Consider the following 16,141-nt stretch of genomic DNA (forward strand, 5'->3'; position numbering starts at 1 on the left):
TGGGGGGCCTGGTCCTCCGCTAGCAGGGGGATCTTGGGCTGGCGGTCTGTGGCCCCACGGCCGTTGGTAGGGGTATCTACCTAGATTCTCTGGTGTCCTCTTGGCCTGGCTTTGTCTCCCGGTGCTGCGTGGCAACGGGTTCGTGGCGGCTTCCTTGGGTACCCGGTTGTTCCGGTATCGACTGGTTCGGGTGGTGGCTTGGTGCTTCCCCTCTCCCTTCGTTGGGGGGCTGGGGTCTCTCCCTGGCGGGTGGGGGTTTTCTCTTCCCGTGGTCTCCCTGGCCTGGGTGCGCCAGGGGCATGGGGCCGACTCCTTGGCCCCCCTGCTCGGATGGCCCGTCCCTGGTTGGGCGCTGGGTCGGTGCCCGTCTGCGGGGGCTTTGCTGGGCTCCTGGGGGAGTCCTCTCGGCTGGAGAGGTGTCCATGGCTGCCCTGCGGGCGGGGGGTGGGGTCTTTGGGGGGGGTGTTGGCGGCGGTGGGTGGATGGGCTGCGGTGGCTGGGGGGTGTGGGGGGTATGGGGGGCTGCTCTGGCCTGCACCGATTTGTGCTCGCTTGGTCGGTCTGGGGGTGTTGGTCGTCGCTCGCCATCTGCGCTGGGGTGTGGCTTGCCCCATGGCTACAGTGGTTCTCTGGTCCTGTCACCCATGCGCCCCACACTGGGGTGGAGGTTCCCGGGCGCTGGGGCTTCTGACCTGACTCTGGGCCCTGGTAATGGTCTCACTCATATTTAGGGAATGCCCACATGCATGTGTGTTGTCACCTGCCAGCCCGTGCTGGATCACATCAAAAAGAATTGATGAGTCCCGGCTATTAAGGGCTGGATTATTGTTTTCACTCTATCACTACGTGCCCTATGGCAGACTTCTCTCCTTCCATTGGGACACCCTTACCCCCCCTGGACTCTCTCATCTCTCCAGAGATGACTGCACCCAGTCATACTTGAGTGAGGTGACTTGGGAAGCACAGAACCCTGCACTCCAGTAGTTCCTACTAGCACCACATGTATCTCCTCCACTGTCCATCCTTCTACATCTTTTCTTTCCTTTGTTCCCCCCCTCTATCCACTGAGGTGTAGCACTGCCCTCCCTGCCACACAAGGTCACTACACTCAATAAAGATCAACAGGACAGTTCTCAGGGAGGGCTGGTGATGGTCACACTCACGCACTGAAGTAATAAAGCTTTCAGCTGCAAGAATATAACTGCATCAACCTCATATAATGTTGATACCCTGTGGTGTTCAACTATGCAGACAAATGCAGACAAATGCAAAAAAAAAAAAAAAAAAAAAAAAAAAAAAATATAACTAATCATCCTGTATGATAGTCACATATCTGTAGTTTCCAGCAAAGAAACTGCAGGAAAATCGTTTGAGAATCCTGTGAGTTATGGTTACATTTTTTAGAGATAAGTGCTAGGTGACTTTGGAATGTTAGGGTTGTCATGGTGACAATAAAATAGACCACCGAGACCTAAAAGCTGGTGTGTCTCTGATATGCTTCTGCCTCCTTACGTCTTGACTTAGCAATAATGCTACAACATGGTGTCAGAAGCTAAGTAGTAGCCAAGTGAGTCGTAAGTTGCCGGTTTGTTATTTTTTGTGGGAAAAAAAAGTGTCTTTAGCGTTGCCAACTACTGCGCGAAATGAAATGATTTCTAACTTTGTAGCTTTCAGCAACATTACCAAGGCAATGGATCGACAGCGTTCGTCATGAACCAGTTTCAGGCCTGAGAGACAAACGTCTATCAGAAATATTACAGCTGGAACCTGAACTAACACTACAGAAAGCTGTCACTTTAGTTAAACAGAGTGAATGAGTGAAAAAGCAAAATGAACTGCTAAAGGCTAACTGCAGGGAACATGCAAGGAAACATGATGAACACACAGCTGGACTGCATGCATGCACAGCAGCGCGGTGGTGCAAAAACAAAAATTCGCCACGGTCCAAACCAGTGTTCAGTAAAGCACAGAACAGATCACGCACGGTCAGCTATCAAAAGCTACACTGGCTCTCAAAGGGCCAGGAGGAAACCCTCTGAAAGTGATAGGCAAGTTCAAAGCCACTCTCAACAAGAGAAAGAAAACAAAGAAAGAGACCGTATATGTTGTGGATGAGCTGAGGACACCGCTGCTAAGCCAAGTAACATAGAACTGTAACCATCGTCAGGCTGGACAACATCAGAGTGCACACAAGCAAGGTGGTGAAGCAGGAATTCCCAAAGCCAGGAAAATGGGGGGTGAGTACACCATCGTACTCAAGAAAGATGCAAAGCCTTTTGCAGTCTCAACACCTAGACGAGTCTCATTGCCCCTCCGTCCCAAAGTCAAAAAGGAGCTAAATTGCATGGAGCAGCAGGGTGTCATCTCAAAAGTGGAGCAGCCCACAGCATGGTGTGCACCCATGGTGGTTGTTCCGAAACGTTCACAAGAAGCTGTGAGGATTTGCACTGACCTCACAGAGCTGAATAAGTCAGTAGAGAGAGACATTAACTTCCCTTGGTGGAGAACACTCTTGGACAGCTCACCATGGCCAAAGTTTTCTCAAAACTGGATGCCAACTCAAGATTTTGGGAGATTAAACTCTCCAAGGAGTCTTCTCTGCTGACCGCATTCATCACTCTGTTCGGATGGTACTGCTATAATCGTCTATGTTTTGGCATCTCATCAGCACGAGAACATTTTCAGAAACGCATGCAACAGATCCTAGAAGGCATAGATGGCGCTATGTCTCACATAGACGATGGCTCATCTGGGGAGCCAGTCAGGCATAGCATGTGAGAGGCTGCAGAAAACAATCTCACAGCTGCAGAGTGTAGGAGTGACACTGAACAACAAATGTGAGTTTTCAAAAAGCAAGAGAAAGTTTCTGGGGCAGATCATCGAGTCAGCAGGGGTCAGTCCAGACCCAGACAAGGTGAGCGCTGTCAAATCCATGAAGTAGCCCAGAAATGTCAGTGAGGTGAGACGCTTCCTGGGGATAACTAATTACCTTGGTAAATTCTTGCCTCACCTGCCTGAGAAAACCCATTAACTCAGCTCATAAAAAAAATTTGGACTGGGGGGCCACAACAGCATCAGGCTGTTGACAGCATACAGGAGGACCTGACTTCTCCTCCAGGTCTAGCTCTGTATAATCCAAATAATGACATGCTTGTCTCGATAGATGCCTCATCATATGGCATGGGTGCTGTTCTCCTCCAGCGGCAAGACAGCACAACAAAGTGGAAACCAGTGATATATGTGTCAAGGGCACTCGGTAGCACTGAACAGAGGTATGCCCAGATTGAGAAGGAGGCTCTTGCCTCTCCTCAAGAAATCTAGTGACCCCTATCTGGCCCTGATGGCCTATCGCTCTACTCCTCTGGCCAATGGATACAGTCTCATAGAGCTCATGGGGAGGAAGATCCGCACAGCAATTCCCGTCCTTCCCTCCTAGTTCATCTCATCATGCACAGATGTGGAGGACTTGAAAAGAAAGGAGCAAAGCTACAGACACAATTGGCAGCAAACTAAAACCATCACTACGCAGCATGTGACATGCTAGAACTGCAGCCTGACGACCATGTGTGAGTCAAGGACATGCAACAGAGAGGCACCGTGGTGTTCACTACAGGAACACCCAGATCCTACACTGTGGGGACTTCAATAGGCAGCCTGCGGAGGAACAGATTCCATCTCTCGTAGATTCCAGTGGCACCTGAATAAGTCAGTCTACAACTAGAATAGTTGTGTTTATTTGATAATTTCCTCATGTCTAGTCAGACACTTTTAAAGTAAGGCCTCTCTTGGAAACTAACTGGAAAAGAGAGATGTAGAGATAAGTCCTGCTAGGTGACTTTGGAATGTTAGGGTTGTCATGGTGACAATAAAGTAGACCAACGCATCCTGGACCTAACAGCTGTTGTGTTTCTGATATGCCTCTGCCTCCTTACGTCTTGACTTCGCAATAATGCTACAACAACATTTATTCATTTTAAACAGGTGAGTGAATGGAGCTGATGACTGGTTCAAGATGGCCACCACATGTTTTGTCAGCTCCATAGACATATATAGACATATACATATACAGTAGTGCTCAAAAGTTTACATACCCCGGCAGAATTTTTGCTTTCTTGGTCTTTTTTCAGAGAATATGAATGATAACACTAAAACACTCATGCTTAGTGGTTGGGTGAAGCCATTTATTAATAAACAACCGTGTTTTCTATTTTGAAATGATAATGACAACAAAAAACATCCAAATGACCCTGATCAAAAGTTTACATACCGCAGTTCTTAATACCATGTATTGCCCCCCAACATCAATGACAGCTTGAAGTCTTTTGTGGTAGTTGTGGATGAGGCTCTTTATTTTCTCAGATGGTAAAGTTGCCCGTTCTTGGCAAAAAGCCTCCAGTTCCTGTAAATTCCTGGGCTGTCTTGCATGAACTGCGGGCTTGAGATCACCCCAGAGTGGCTCAATAATATTGAGGTCAGGAGACAGAGATGATCACTCCAGAACCTTCACTTTGTTCTGCTGTAGCCAATGACAGGTTGACTTGGCCTTGTGTTTTGGATGGTTATCATGTTGGAACGTCCAAGTATGTCCCATGCGCAGCTTCCGGGCTGATGAGCGCAAATTTGCCTCCAGTATTTGCTGATAACGTGCTGCATTCATCTTCCCTTCCTCTTTGACCAAGTTTTCTGTGCTCACACATCTCCAAAACATCAGCGATCCACCTTCGTGCTTTACAGTGGGAATGGTGTTCCTTTCATGATAGGCCTTGTTGACACCTCTCCAAATGTAACGTTTATGGTTGTGGCCAAAAAGTTCAATTTTCATCTCATTACTCCAAATTACCTTTCTCCGGAATTTTTGAGGCTTGTCTCTGTGCTGTTTGGCGTATTGTAGGCGAGATACTTTGTGGCATTTGCGCAGTAATGGCTGTCTTCTAGAGACTCGGCCATGCAGCCCATTTTTCTTCAAGTGCCTCCATATTGTGCATCTTGAAACAGCCACACCACTAGTTTTCAGAGAGTCCTGTATTTCAGCTGATGTTATTTGTGGGTTTTTCTTTGCATCCCCAACAATTTTCCTGGCAGTTGTGGCTGAAATTTTTGTTGGTCTATCAGATCATGGTTTAGTTTTAACAGAGCCCCTGATTTTCCATTTGTTAATCACAGTTTGAACACTGGATGACTAGCATTATCAATTCCTTGGACATCTTTTTGTACCCCTCTCCTGTTTTATACAGTTTAACTACCTTTTCCCATAGATCCATTGATAGTTCTTTTGCTTTCCCCATGACTCAGAATCCAGAAACATCAGTGGCTGGATGAAAGATGCAACAGTCTGTCTGGATCCCAGAAACTCACTCAGCTTTTATGCACACACACTGATTACAAGCAAACAGATCACAGGTGAGGATGTTACCTTTAGTAGCCATTCAAACCCATTTGTGTCACCTTCTGTGCATGTCATCAGGCCAAAATCACCAGGTTATGTGAACTTTTGATCAGGGTCATTTGGGTAGTTTCTGTTGTCATTCTGATTTTAAAAAAAAATGTTTTTGTGTTGTCATTCATATTCTCTGGAAAATGGTCAAAGAGTATGTAAACCTATGAGCACAACTGTAAGGCAGCTATAGCTCAGTAGGTAGAGTGGGTTGTCCAAGAACCGAAGGGGTAGTGGTACGATCCCCTGAGTGTGCCATATGCCGAAGTCTCCTTGAGCAAGATACTGAACCCCCAGTTGCTCCCAGTGCAACTGGCATTTGTGTGTGAATGTGTGTGTGCTTGTGTGAGCGAATGAGTGGATGTGTCTCTGACTGTAAAAGCGCTTTGAGTACCTTTGAGTAGGTAGAAAAGCGCTACTTATTTACCATTTATGTATATATGTCTATGGTCAACTCCTACAGGTGGTAGCAGTCAATGCATTGTCTACTCTTTATTATGTCTATGAAAGCCAACACAGGCAAATTCGGACCAGGAGGCTGACTGTGTAGCAGACAGACAAGGTCAAGCAATGTACCGGGGTTGTGCCCGGGTATGATGTTAAATACAACAGGCTATCAAACAGGGTCCACATCAAATTGTAAATATTCCTGACTGCCAGTGTTACTTTCTACTACCTTGGTGGCTGTGAAAAGGCATGTGTAGTCTGTCCATGCACTCGTCAATCAACCAATCAGAGAATGTTCAGCCAGTGTGGACAGCCCTCTCATCTGAAAAACATTTCGTTGTGCATGTGAAGTAGAGGAAAAAACTAAATGCATAAATAAATAGATGGATAAATAATATGGATTACACAAATGTCCTCAATCAGATGGTATAAAACTTAAACCGGAAAGATAGCTGTACAAGTACACACACATACACAAACTTTATTGACAACACTAATTTCATTCAATTGAAGTTGACCAAGACAGACATGTTTCAGATGCATTTCTTACATAAATGCCAGCTTCATTCATCTTTTCTTGCACTTTTCATGCAGCTTTGTTGCAACCCCATAGATTATTAGTCCATTTGTCTAGATATAGAAATACAGACAGAGAAAAGCCGCTGCGTGTTTGCAGTATGTCGGAAACACAGCACTGAGCAAAGCATTCAAATGAGTTTGTTTAATTGTTGTGTTTGGTGTTGGGCGACTGGAAGCATTTCTGCAATTCTATTGAGGAACAAAGCCAAAATTGTTATCGCCAACACCCAGGCTGCCTGCCAGTATACCTATACCTACTTATTTATTTATTTATTTATTTTTTCAGTTTCATGGACAAAGGGTTGATGAGGGATGAGGTTGGGGATGACAGTGACAAATAGAACCAGTTGCATTTTTTTTGTCCTTACTCTTTCGTTTTTGGTTTTGTTGCAAACATTCCCCCAGCTCAAAGTTAGTATTGCATTCCTCTTGCGATTGGGTGCTTCTTTTCTGTTATCAAGAAAATAATAGCAGGAAAGTGATTACCACCGTCATTTTGACTTGCTGAGGAAAACTTAGGACTTATTTTGCCTTTTCAATAATGGTGTTTGATTCTTTTTGTAAGACAAGGGGAATAGGTAAGATTTTAAATACCTGACATGTTTCGATTTTGGTCTGCAGTCTTCCTCAGAGGCGTCATCTTGTAGAAGTGACGTGTATTAAAAAAGGTGTTCCTCCTGTGCACGTCACTTCGTCCAGAAGACTGCAGACAAATGATATAACATATGACCCCAAACACATGAGTGACTGACTTATTAGCTGAAGGACTCAGTTTGCACATTGAATTTTGCACCTCTGTGGATCATCCCACGTACACTTTATCAGTGTGAGATCAAGGGAATTTGGAGGCCAGGGTATTACCTTGTGATGTTTTCCCAAATGATTTTTGTGTGTGTGTGTGCCTGTGTCAGGCTACATCCTGACTGTTGCCTTCAAGAAGTGTCATTGCTATGCGATGGGGGTGCGCAGTCTGGTCTGGGTGGGTGGTACATTTCTATTTCCACATGAATGCTAGGCCCAAACCCCAGCAGACCATTGCATTGCCACGGGATGGTGATTGTTATTTACTCAGTGGTTTTAATGTTGTCGCTCAATGTTGTATATTTCTTAAATAAACAGGTCAGGCAGAGCTAGATTAGCTGTTTGCCCATGCTTTCTTATTTCAAGCCAAGCTAAGCCAAACATCACAACCTGATTTTAGCATTCTGCCAATATCAGTTGTGGTTAGGGTCAGGGTCAAGTTGCTGCTGGTAAGAAATCAAATACTGCAGGTTTATTATTAAAAGGTTATTTTACTCAATAAAAGTTTATTTAGCTGCCGTAACTATATCAGCATTTTGAGAATAGTAGGTTATTGTCTTGATTGAGAAGATGGTTGAGAAGATCATTTATCCCCCAGGACATAAGACTCTACAGTGCCCCCCTGTGAGGAAATAACTGGACTGTGGTCATTGATGATACTACTGTACATTGTTTATTGTATTTCTATTGTACATTTACATGCAGATAAAAAAACAACTAATTATAGCCTTAATCTAACTCAAACTGGACAGCTTAAGCGCATGTTAATGCATTACTCCAACTAATATCGGAGTTCTCCTTATCCGACTAAGACACCTAGATAATGCACTTGGAAATCGATCTTCACCTTCATGTATATGCCTTAATTGGAGTTAAATAAGATATGCTATACAACCGTGTATGACCCTAGAACATAACATAAATAAACAGTATATGCCGTTCTTGTCTGTCTTACGAAGTCATCATGACCACGAAAGGAAAGCACGCATCTTATCTGCACCCTTAGTAGCGTGCACATTATGTACGGGATTAAAAAAGCTGTACTATTAGCCATCTTGATGTTGTTGGCCTGCCACATTTCAGTTGTTTATTATATGACATAATAGGTTGTAGCAACTCAAATTGTAATCATGGCTCATAATGTAATGACAGCCCATAATGTAATAACTTAATTGTAATAAAAGTTCACTATGTACTAATCGACTAATAATGTAAGAATATCATGAGCGCATAACATAATGATGGTTTTGTACATAATGAGCCTTAATGGTGCCGCTCATAATATAATAACAGCTCATAATGTAGTAATGGCTCATATTGTGAGAAAACTGTTGCATTATCATAATGCACTGGTTTGAAATAGCACTTTATCAAAGACACTCAGTCTCTTTACATTGCATTTATTTCATTATTCATTCGCTCACCCTGGTCCCATAAACCATAAAAAGTTATGAACAGAACCGGTGACAAAGTGCAGGCCTGGCTACACAGACAAACCCGTGCTCCTTTCTAAATGGCCCTCAGCAAGGGGCCATCCACCCCACACCTCTAGAGCACTCCCACAGGATGCCTCTGGAGACACGGTGGTAAGCCTTCTCCAGAACTGATCCTCCTCAATTTGAGGTTCAAAGGTTATAAAACCATTCCTTCCACCACCCAACAATAGCACCAGTTAATGTCGGCAGAAACCCCCATTCAGGGTCTTCTGAACAGTTCTTTGTCTGACCCTTCGGGGTAGGGGGCAAAATACCCTGGACAGCATACACTCAGTGTGATGAAACTGGTGGGCTGTTGTGTTAACTGAAGTGTAATATGTATTATGTAAGCATACATAATAATTTCATATTTCCAAGATTAACATGATTAAATCTTGTTGGGTTGGTATGAAATCAAACAACTCAACATTCATTAGATTACTTCATGTTGCCAAAGTGAAGCAATCACTTTTCTACGAGTAGGTGGGAAACACAAAGCGACCATCGCGGCCAACCGCAAAACATTGCAATACTTCATAGCGAGGAGAAGGAGAACGACGTCCTTGTACTTGTCCAGGAACACGTAAAAGGTAAGCAGAACTCCATTATCATCCATCTGAATGCAAACGAAATACTATGCATGAATGTTATCAGCAGTTAGTCCATCATTTTTAGTGATATTTGGTTACAATGATAGTTTGTTGTTATTTAATGTTAGACTAAAAAGCCGACCGTCACAATGTGCATGTGTCTCTTTGCTATGATAGTAGTGTTGATGATTACAAATGGGAAAACACACTGGGAGGAATAATAATTATAGGGAATTGCCGTTAAGTGTGTTTTTCAGCAGAATTATGTGTAAACTAATTTAGTGTATTTTACAAGTAAGCATGAAGGTTTGTGTTTATTGGCTGCGCAGCCATCACAGTAAAGGCAGGTTAGCTGCCCGCCAGCTAATCACACAGTTGTGCTGCTGATGGGAAAGAAGCTCCTAGTTTCTGTATGTCTTTACTTTCTTGTGTCGTCCTGTTACTTAATTGGGTCGGTACCGGGGTACGGTTAAGATTGCCGTCAGTCTGCCGTCTGACACACTGCCTCCTGTACTGAGTGTAGAGTTTAAGCTGCAGGAGGAAAAGATTAAAGTTGGCAAAGAGGGAAGAAATGAGTGGAAGTAGCAACTAGAAGTGGCAGCTAAAGAGACAGTGAATGCGTGGAGCGCCGTGGTCCGGTCTGGTCAGTTCGCCTGGGTCGGGTCATCACGCCACAAAGCCTCCCACTGGAGGAGACAACACTGCTTGTACTTCTTGTATTGTTTTTTTTGTGGTAACACCTCTCATATGTTGGCTCGACTATGATGGTGTAGTTTCTAAATGCCGCTAAAGGGATATTATGGCAATGGGCCCATTTGGCAAAATGCTGAACTGTCTCTTTAATGTTGTGACTTCCTGTGTCTAGTTAAAAGTTGTATAAAACTAAGTGAAACCTGTTCTGCTGTTAGGTTGAGATGGTGTTCCTAATTTTTTTGTTTGTTTGTTTTTGCATATTCTCTTTGAACTGCATACTTAGATGGATAGCATTGGCATTAGACAAGATTGCGTCTTTGAAGGCTTTTGTGTCCACTTGAAGGAAGATCTGGAGATGCTGGTGAAGGAATACATGGTATGTTAATTTACCTTTTATGTTTACTAAGGTTTTAATCAGTTGGAATGGAATGTGAATTAAAGTGATACTGTAAAAAAGTGATCTAATGTATATCACTGAAAAATCATTGTCCTTTGTAAATTGTTTAGTTATAGACAGATGGCCAAAGCATTGGAATGGCCAGAGATGGTCATTGGAATCTTTGTCATGCGACATGAAGAAGCAGAGCCTAGTGATGACCCTGAGGATGTTGGATGTTGACACTGCCCATTGATGGCCTTAAAACAGGTTGAAAGAAAGTTTCCCTAAATATGGTATGGACATGTTCTTTTGTTATCCTGTGTTTCTGTGAATTCACCAGCACATACAGGTGCAAGTGCAAATGTTTAAGGGGAATGTGACTGCAGGGGCATTGTCCAATTACTCAACAGATTAAAGGTTGCTTTTGACCTTTAATCTGTTGAAGATTAAAGGTCAAAAGCAAGGTAAGGCAGCATCTTGTCATAGACTAATTTTATAGACTGCTTTTTTTTCTTTTCTTTTTTTAATGAATTAAGTACCAAGTACTGTGATCCATTTGATTCGTACTTTGAAAAATAAGGGGAGCAGTTTGCTGTATTATCAGTTTGTTAGTAAAAAAGACAAACTTTAACAACAAATTTTGGTAACACTTTCTATGAAGGTTGTATTTATAATGCCCTATGAATGCACTCATAATGTTTAATAAGGTGTCTATAAAGCATTATAATGGTCATTATTACCATCTATACATATTCACAAGTCGTTATAACCAACTTCATGATGCACTATGACAACTGGTTATGAACGATTATAATTTTAATCTGAATAGTGCATTATAAATATGTCAATATCTGCCTAGTCACTTGTTCATTTTATGATGCATCATAACTACTTTGCTTTGCTAAATGTGCATAATGATGCATAATGAGTTTTGACTTCGCCTAAAGTGCTTTATATCTATATTTATAAGTATATGTAATAAAGTTATAATAATGTATACATGTCCCTACAGCACACAGTTATAAACAGCTATGCAATATCATAAGTGTTATTTGTCAGCGCTAAGTAAAGTGACAAGACACTATGACACTATTATTAACAGGTATAAGTTACTATGAGTAATTATTAGGTGCAATGAACTAAGTCTTGAGTCTGGCATCTTTACCCCATATGCACAATGTTAATATCAAAGGTGTTATTTGTCAGCTTAAGGTAAATTAGTGCAAATGAGGTGTTGTGGATATAAGACTATTATAAACAAATATGAGGCACAATGAAATGAGAGCCTGACCAGTAAAGACAAAAGGAATGCATTTAGTTCACTTTATTTTCATTTAAACCAACACAGATAATCAGAATGATTATCAATGCTCTGAGCACATTACACAAACACATGAAACACGTGAAAAGTGGCACGGCGTGGTCCTAGAGATGTGGCCCTTAAAAGTGCCTTTGGGTTGGTGAGGTAATTCAGGGTCAGAGGTCAGGAGATGGTTTGACAGCAACTACAAGAAGAACAGAGGCAAATCTTTAGTGCTCTAGCTGGGTTTGTTTTTTATGCAGAAAGGTTTGATTGAAAACACATAAGCAGATCACGTTTTTTTGTTTTAAGCAGCCTAATGAGACATTGTGTTACCGCATATCATGCAGGCAGTGCAGATTACCCGTAGATGGCTTAAACTAGCTACACGAAAGTTACCAGACACGGCTAGTTTTAATTCACAAATTAAATCATTTTCATATTCTTGCGTTTAATGATTGAAACCATTCGAAATCTTTGTATCATGAAGTTGGTCATGACGACTTGTAAATATGTATAGATGGTAATAGTGACCATTATAATGCTTTATAGACACCTTATAAAACATTATGAGTGCATTTATAGGGCATTATATATACAACCTTCATAGAAAGTGTTACCAAATTTTTATATTAAGAGTATCTTGGAGTTCAGATCATCTTACACTCATTTTAAAGATTTTTTTTTTATGGCTTAAGTAATAGGTACTGTGATTCATTCTTTTGGCACTAAGGGGAAGCAGTGTGCTGTATTATTTTACCAGTTTTTCAGAAAAAAAAAATAGAAACTGTATTTTTATTTTGTTGCAAGCAGCTGCTTTTGTAAACCATTGTTGTGCTATTATTCTCTATTTGAAGAAAAACTATTTTATGGCAACGTCCACCTGTTTCTTATGTTTCTACCATTGACACTAATCAGGATGTAGACTTTTCTGTTAATGTTCACCATTTTGTATATTTGTACATAATTCCAATTCTGTAATTTTTTTGATTACACTGTACACTGTGATTTATTTTGCTTTAATATAATCTTATTTTATTTTTCTTGTGGTTTTTATGAGTGTTTACTTTTATGTGCAACAAAGCTTTGGTGACAAAGTAATTTCCCTGCAAGCAACTGCTTGTGTAAAACATTTCATTTGTGTGCCACACATTGCTAGAAAATATAATTTTATGGCAATATCTACTGTTTCTTTGTTTCTACCCTTGACACCAAACAGCCTGTAGACTTTGTTGAAACTTAGGGCGTATTCCCACCAGGCTTGTTTAGTCCGCTTGAAATGGACCTTCTGGGGTGTGGACCTTTTGGGTAGGTGTGGACTCTGGTGTGGACCAAACAAGTGAACTGAGACCACCTCTGCAGCTGGGACTCGGTTTACTTGTTTGGTCTCCACCAGAGTCCGTAACGAACCCTGGTATGCTTTGTTTGTCTTGTGAATGCAATCCAACCAAAACACATGCAAAATCTGAGTGCCTTTTTGAAATTAAACGGGCTGCCATTTGTAATAATTCACCATCCACAAAAGGAGGATCTATCAAGGGCAATAGTACCTTTTAATGTAATTAATATCTTATGGAAAAACGGATCCCACCAGCAATATGATACACAGAAGCCCGGCATGAGTGTAGGGTGTCCCGCATTTAATTAACAGAAATAATGTCCTTTTGTATATTATGTAAATTCAGAATAATTCCAAATCTAACGAAAAAAATGAAATTTGCCCTATTCAACCCACTCTTTAATGTTTAAATTATATTAAGTTCGTAACTTCATGGCCCCCAATGCTGTGAAGTTAAACAAACTTATTATAATCCATTAACCGCAGGTGTCCAAAGGAAAATAAGCAACCGTTTCGTCCACAAAAACAAGAAAAAAACTAAAATGTGGGATCAATAGCTACCTGGTATACCAGGAGCAAAACCGTTACAAAAAATCTTGTGATCGGTCATCGTCGTTTCATTCATTCATTCATTCATTCATTCATTCATTTGTTTACATTTTATACTAAGAATGAGCTGTGGGGCAGATAAGAGACGCACTGCCCTCCTCTATATATGGTCGGAGGAGAGCATATATCAGCTGCTTGACGCACAAAAATGCCGCGTCTAAGGCCAAATCGCAGAGAGAATGTGCTAGGTAGGCTTTACCCGGACTCGGATGCAGTGCAGGCTTAAAGTGAAAAAACTCAGCCAAAGATCCCGCCAATCATTTTTATCCAATGATTGAGTGGCTATGGGACACACATGGGTTTGTTTACATTGTTGGTCATTTTATCATATGGAAATACTTTCCAACTAAGTTCATTTAAAGAGTTATTTTTTTGAGTGTAGCCCCTAGGGTCCACCATGGTAAGGTGACGGTTAAAGGAGGAGTCTCATCATCTCCTAGTTGTCATTGGGCGAGAAGCGGGGTACATCCTGGACAGATCACCAGGCCATGCAGGGCTAACACATGGAGGCAAACAATTTAGAATCACCAAACCAAACTAACAAGCATGTCTTTACAAGGTGGGAGGAGAATGTAGTACTGGGAGGGGAGTAAGTAAGTAAGTAAAAAAAATTATAATAATAATCCCATTCACTCATTGAGCATTGATCTTAGTGAACACTGACACACAGTCATTGACAAATGGAGCCCCCTAGACTTGACTTTTCTTGGCAGTTATAATTTATGGTCATGTATTATTTATGCATATTGTTTAGTTAAATTTTTATTATCCTGGCAGGCTGTGTTTACAGACAGGCCTGACAGGCTGCTATCATACATTTAATGTAAGTAGTTGTTGCTGCAAGTGTTGCTTTTAATTCAGATTGAAGATACTTTTTTTACGTGTAGCATTTGCTTACGCAACTTTCCTCAAGCAAGAGGTTGGGTCAGATGTTAGGAAGTTTCTTAATTTCCTCTGTGAACGTATGTGTGCTCTGAAAACGAAGTAAGGATTGTGGATGTGTTATGGTTCAAATATAAGCCTTTTAAGTGTGTGAGGTGTGTGTTATAGATTCACTATTCACTGGTGTGTTTCACATATTAAGGCTTTGAGCAGACAATGGCAAAATTGACATTTTTGCAAGACCTGTGAAGTCACCTTCTCTGCTGCCTCCCCCCACCCCCTTCTTTGCTTATCTCTATCTAGTCAAGACAACCATTCTGAACTACCAGAGTCCCACGACTGGCCTATTCCCTGTCAAAACATTCTCCACATGCAAAGAAGCCAAGGTGCGAGACTCCCTGTACTGTGCTGCTGGTGCCTGGGCTTTGGCTATGGCATACAGGTTAGTAGACAAAGACACATGCACAATAAACAGTGTCATAAGTATTTCATGTGTGCATAAAACAAATATGATGCAATACATATTGATAAATACAACACCTCCCTAGGGATGGGTACCAATACTCTACAAACTGTAGTAACCAGACCCAAAAGCAACACAGATTTCAGTGCTCCATTTCAGTGCTACTGAATTTTTAATTACCGCCCCCTTAGCCTAGCCAATACAACACGTGACATCACATCAGTTTTTCATCCGCATGGATGGAAGTGAACTTTCAAAATACCTAGGCCAAACAGTCAGAAGTTTGGCTGTAGTCCACCTCAGAAGATACAGACTTGGAAAACTGCAACAATTGCTCAAAGGTGATGTTTTTAGGTGATGCTGTTTTTATTATGATAATTATGACAGTTTGTTGTGAATTTTATTTTATATTGGTTAATTCTTGTCTTAGTCTTAGTTGTATTTATATAATTTAAATTAATATTCTGTACCAGTTCAGTTCATTCACCTTTTAAGCACCAACACGGCTTCAAAAGCACGATCCGATACCGGTTTGCCACCGGTATCGGATAAAACCTAAACGATACCCATCCCTACCACTACCCCTACCACCGTTCATTCAAGATGCCGCCATATTAATGGGTGCCTGTTGTAGCAGCTCTGTGTATTACGTCAGAGAGAGAGACCTACCATACTGGAGGCGCTAAAGAGGAGACGGCGAGGCTGCAGAGTGGGGTGAAACGAAGGATGGAGAAGAGAAAGTTAAGCCCTTCATCTCTGCAGTTATCACTGGAAATGTCAGGTCGTTGGTGAATAAAGTGGACAAACTGAAAGCGCTCGTCAGGACACAGAGGGAGTACAGCGAGTCCCGTATCATGTGTTTCATGGAAACGTGGCTGCACAATAGATACCGGACTCCAATGTCAGCATCCTTGGCTTCCAGACGGTTTGAGCCGACAGAGACACCACCACGACTGGCAACAAGAAAGGAGGGGGCCTGGCCGTGCTCGTGAACAACAGGAGGTGTAACCCTCGGCACGTCTCTGTTAAAGAGCGGGTCTGTTGCCCGGACATCGAACTCGTCGCCGTCGGACTTCATCCATATTATTTGCGAGTACACACGAGGACAAAGGGAGATCAAACGCAGCATCAGGGAGTGCAAGGACAACTA

General features: G+C 42.0%; 1 protein-coding gene across 3 annotated transcripts in view; it reads left to right on the forward strand.

Annotated features, from left to right (window-relative positions):
* phkb (phosphorylase kinase, beta) overlaps positions 1-16,141 on the forward strand; it is a 123,070-nt gene that overhangs the window by 9,384 nt on the left and 97,545 nt on the right. For all 3 annotated transcript variants that reach the window (XM_047580683.1, XM_047580682.1, XM_047580681.1), the window contains one exon: positions 14,832-14,970. In XM_047580683.1, coding sequence (XP_047436639.1) covers positions 14,832-14,970 — 139 coding nt within the window. The remainder of the gene's footprint in view (positions 1-14,831; positions 14,971-16,141) is intronic.

The sequence above is a fragment of the Mugil cephalus genome, chromosome 3 (genome assembly GCF_022458985.1).
Source record: "Mugil cephalus isolate CIBA_MC_2020 chromosome 3, CIBA_Mcephalus_1.1, whole genome shotgun sequence".
Taxonomy (NCBI): Eukaryota; Metazoa; Chordata; class Actinopteri; order Mugiliformes; family Mugilidae; genus Mugil; species Mugil cephalus.